The 4,126-nt window shown below is 40.2% G+C and overlaps 2 protein-coding genes across 2 annotated transcripts in view; both read right to left on the bottom strand.

The window, feature by feature from the left end:
- Positions 1 to 1,099, bottom strand: part of LOC107274306 (delta(9)-fatty-acid desaturase fat-6) — a gene marked incomplete at its 3' end in the record, with an annotated part of 2,572 nt that extends 1,473 nt beyond the window's left edge. The window contains exons 1-3 of the mRNA XM_015753322.2: positions 646 to 1,099; positions 431 to 561; positions 144 to 349 (exon numbers count right to left, since the gene is read on the bottom strand). Of these exons, the coding sequence (XP_015608808.1) occupies positions 144 to 349; positions 431 to 561; positions 646 to 856 (548 nt within the window). The remainder of the gene's footprint in view (positions 1 to 143; positions 350 to 430; positions 562 to 645) is intronic.
- A 576-nt stretch (positions 1,100 to 1,675) lies between these two features.
- Positions 1,676 to 3,927, bottom strand: LOC107274307 (delta(9)-fatty-acid desaturase fat-6-like). Its single transcript, XM_015753323.2, has 5 exons — positions 3,442 to 3,927; positions 3,252 to 3,382; positions 2,965 to 3,170; positions 2,717 to 2,902; positions 1,676 to 2,649 (listed from the first exon to the last, which is right to left on the bottom strand). The coding sequence occupies exons 1-5, from the start codon at positions 3,650 to 3,652 to the stop codon at positions 2,382 to 2,384; spliced, it is 1,002 nt and encodes a 333-aa protein (XP_015608809.1). The 5' UTR covers positions 3,653 to 3,927; the 3' UTR covers positions 1,676 to 2,381.
- Between the last annotated feature and the right edge of the window lie 199 nt (positions 3,928 to 4,126).

Below are 4,126 nucleotides of genomic sequence, written 5' to 3'. Positions count from 1 at the left end.
CCATGGTTTTTCGTCCCATAAGTAAATCGGTATCATAATCGGTACTAAGACACCCCAAAAAACGTATAGTGGTATGTAGTACCTGAAAAAAAAATGTTTTCCAGTCAACAAATTAACATGCTTCCTTAAAGGGACCTACTTACTTGTGCTGAAACATGATCAGCTTGTCGGATAACAAGTCCGATACGTCAACGGTTCTTCCCTTTTGCAGTACCAAGGGGTGTTTCTTTGTCAAGAGCCAACCCATGTGAGAGAAGAAGAAGCCTCTTGCAGCGTTATGGGGATCGGCATCGGTATCACTGTATTTATGATGCAACCTGTGTTCCCTCGCCCACGTGAATGCACTGTTCTAAAAGATCATTCGTCAGTTCGATCTTATTCGTGACGTCAAGAATTTTTATTTGTCAGTTAAGCTAGGTCTCTGATTTACCTGACCGGTCATCGTCTGCATTATGAGTAGTACGATTTTCACGGGAGTCGTGACTTCGTACGATTTATGGGAGAAATATCGATGCGAACCGAGCGTCACGCCAGAACCCATTAGTGCGGCAAAAATGGGTACTAAAATTGAAAATTGTATTTTTTTTATCTTCGTTTATAGATGGTACTGTATTGGACACACTATTTAATACTACATATACTTACACCAAATTTGAGTCGCGAGCTTTGCCCGAAATAAGGCCACGTAAACTCCGTATATGGCAGCGATGTGAAGCAGGCTGTAGTAGATGACATTTATTATCTGAAGTCCGTCGAAGATCGAAGAATCTTTTTTCGTTTCAGTTTCGATCTTTTCTTCAGTATCGTTATTCGCGGCTATTTTCATATCCATTAGATCTTGCACTTCCTCACTCATCTTCAGTTGATATTAGCGCAGTATCGGCTTGTCCTTTACTGGTCTACGGTGAAAAGAAGAAAGTTGAAAGAAGATACCTGTATTGGATTTCACGCTCCTAGCTATTCTGTCCTAGAACCGGAAACTATGTCTTGGTTTATATAGAGCGTTTATTTAAATTAAATGTAAATACTTAATTAAAATGTAAATTTTATCGAAACAATTTTGTCACCTTTTATGAATCCGAAAATAAACATGAATTATTTCTATGTCATTATTGGTTCGTGGACAGGGGAAAGGGTGAGAAACTAGAAATCGACGTCATTGAACGCGTTAAGCGCCACGCCGAATTCAGGTGCCTTCCCGTTCACGCCACAGTTGGCCGTCAGGCGAGTCAGAGTGCAGACAGATGCTTCTAATGAATTACATCAATGTTTTTAAGTATTACATTGTGTTCCATAAAGCATGGACCAAACAAAAACGATGCCGCCTAAATGAAACGTTCAGTCGCACAAGTACGGAAGGACCGACACGTGCGCAATGATAACACGAACGAAAAGTCTTGCACCGGTCCCCGGGGACCGGCGTGGGTCTCAACGTGTTAATCAATAATCATTATTTTCCTTCGATTCTTGACACAATTTTACGTCTGACGTTTTTACGCGTTATTAATGACTTTCTCATTGGCCGAAAATACGAAGGAATCACTCGAAGTATATCGCACCGGCACAGATGACGTCATTGTCGTTTCGTGAGTGATAAATGTTATACTTTTTGACATTTGGGAGGGGGGCGGGGATTTCATAGGAATTTTTATGGGTGAATATATAAGTGTTAAAATCATGACAAAAATTGTTGTTTTATTCCTAGCATTTAGGAGTATTTTTATTTATTGCTCCTCAAGTTTCTACGTGTTCGAAGAATTAACAAAATTTTTTTTTCTTCAAAATACCACAATCAATAATCTACAACATATTTATTCTTGTATATCATAACCAGTCGTCGGTGGTTACGTTCGCAAACCGCAGGGAAAGTTCAGCTTCGAAAGAATGCAGATGCGAGATTCAGTCTCTTGCCAATGCGCTGCACGAATCGGACAATAAAAATGGAGCCAGCATCCGGTCTTGTATTCCGCGATATTATTCTTAGGCGCCTCAGTCTTCGTCTCCTTCCAAGAAGCGAAACAGTCAGGCGTCACAGGCCTTTCTTCGATTCTCTTTCGTAGGACCCCGTTTAGATTTAGCGCATTTCGGTCCCACGGAGATCGACCGGATGATGTAATTCACGTATGCAAATCCTATCGCGCTCGTGACTCCTCGCACAGAATAACATTGATTTTTCAAACGAACAATCCAAAAGACGATAACGGACTCCTTACGACTATTTTAAAAACACTAAATATACTCCTTGACTCGTATTAACTAAATTTACGCAGTAATCGATGACTTTACGTATATAACATTTTTAATCGCCCGACATTCTATATGAAGGCTATTTCATCATCGCCACCGTGCAATAATTACGAATAAGAGTCGAAGATTTTACTTTATCCTTTAATATTTTTCTCAGCGATTATCGGATGCGTGCCGTCACCGTGTCTTTTCACCTGACCATGGACAACTCGCTGGGACGCCGTCTTACGATCGTAAACCAGACCAAAATATGCCAGCAGGTCGATAATCCTCGTATTTAGATTTAGCGGAGCTGGAAATTCCGAGGCTCTGTAGTCCCATGGAAACGCATGATGAAAATTGTGCCATCCTTCGCCGAGCGTTATGCACGACACAAAGGCAGATTCCGCAGGATAGATTTTCCTAAGATACAATATAATTAGCTATTTGATAATCAATCCGTTATACGAGCGACTCTGGTAACACTTACTTGTCATAGGGTTTATTACCAAACAAATGGGCGACAGAATTAACGCTCCAAGTCAAATGAAGTATCACTACATAGCGCAAGCAGTACACCGTGAAGAACGATATCCATGGTTTTTCGTCCCATAAGTAAATCGGTATCATAATCGGTACTAAGACACCCCAAAAAACGTATAGTGGTATGTAGTACCTGAAAAAAAAAATGTTTTCCAGTCAACAAATTAACATGCTTCCTTAAAGGGACCTACTTACTTGTGCTGAAACATGATCAGCTTGTCGGATACCAAGTCCGATACGTCAATGGTTCTTCCCTTTTGCAGTACCAAGGGGTGTCTCTTTGTCAAGAGCCAACCCATGTGAGAGAAGAAGAAGCCTCTTGTAGGGTTATGGGGATCGGCATCGGTATCACTGTATTTATGATGCAACCTGTGTTCCCTCGCCCACGTGAATGCACTGTTCTAAAAGATCATTCGTCAGTTCGATCTTATTCGTGACGTCAAGAATTTTTATTTGTAGGTTAAGCTAGGTCTCCGATTTACCTGACCGGTTATCGTCTGCATTATGAGTAGTACGATTTTCACGGGAGTCGTGACTTCGTACGATTTATGGGCGAAATATCGATGCGAACCGAGCGTCACGCCAAAACTTGTCAGGGTGGTAAAAATGGGAACTAAAATTGATAATTGTATTTTTTTTATCTTTGTCTATAGATATACCGTATATACTCACACCAAATTTGCGTAGCGAGCTTTGCCCGAAATAAGACCACGTAGATCCCGTATATGGCAGCGACGTGAAGCAGGCTGAAGAAGATGACATTTATTATCCGAACTCCGTCGAAGATCGAAGAATCTTTTTTCGTTTCAGTTTCGATCTTTTCCTCGGTATCGTTATTTGCAGCTATTTTCATATCCATTAGATCTTGCACTTCCTCACTCATCTTCAGTTGATATTAGCGCAGTATCGGCTTGTCCTTTACTGGTCTACGGTGAAAAGAAGAAAGTTGAAAGAAGATACCTGTATCGGATTTGATGCTCCTAGCTGTTCTGTCTTAAACCCGGAAAATGTGTCTTGGTTTATATAGAGCGTGTTTTTTAAACCTAAATATAAATATTTAATTGAGATGTAAATTTTATCGAAGCAATTTTGTCGCTGTTTATGAACCCGAAAATAAACTTGAGTTATTTTGATGTCATTATTGGTTCGTGGACAGGAAAAAGGGTGAGAAACTAGAAACCGACGTGATTGAACACGTTAACCCATTTACGCCCAAACTGGCATGAAAGTTTTTCATTTTTCAACAGTTATACTTTTAAGGTAAAAGTTATTCAATCTTGTTGAAACTACATGTCTTTATGTATTTTGGTCTGCTCTTTCTGAATCTGACCTCAGATTGACGATATTTGCCGCCATT

This window comes from Cephus cinctus, unplaced genomic scaffold (assembly GCF_000341935.2).
Source record: "Cephus cinctus unplaced genomic scaffold, Ccin1 Ccin1_scaffold2623, whole genome shotgun sequence".
Classification (NCBI taxonomy): Eukaryota; Metazoa; Arthropoda; class Insecta; order Hymenoptera; family Cephidae; genus Cephus; species Cephus cinctus.
This window is presented reverse-complemented; position numbering and strand designations above follow the sequence as displayed.

What these genes read in the sequence shown, in the direction of transcription:
- LOC107274307 (XM_015753323.2), bottom strand. Translation starts at nt 3,652, where the DNA reads ATGAGTGAGGAAGTGCAAGATCTAATGGATATGAAAATAGCTGCAAAT. An exon ending in GCTCGCTACGCAAATTTGGT is followed by an intron (nt 3,383 to 3,441) that starts GTGAGTATATAC and finishes TATCAATTTTAG; the next exon opens with TTCCCATTTTTACCACCCTG. An exon ending in CTGATCATGTTTCAGCACAA is followed by an intron (nt 2,903 to 2,964) that starts GTAAGTAGGTCC and finishes TTTTTTTTTCAG; the next exon opens with GTACTACATACCACTATACG.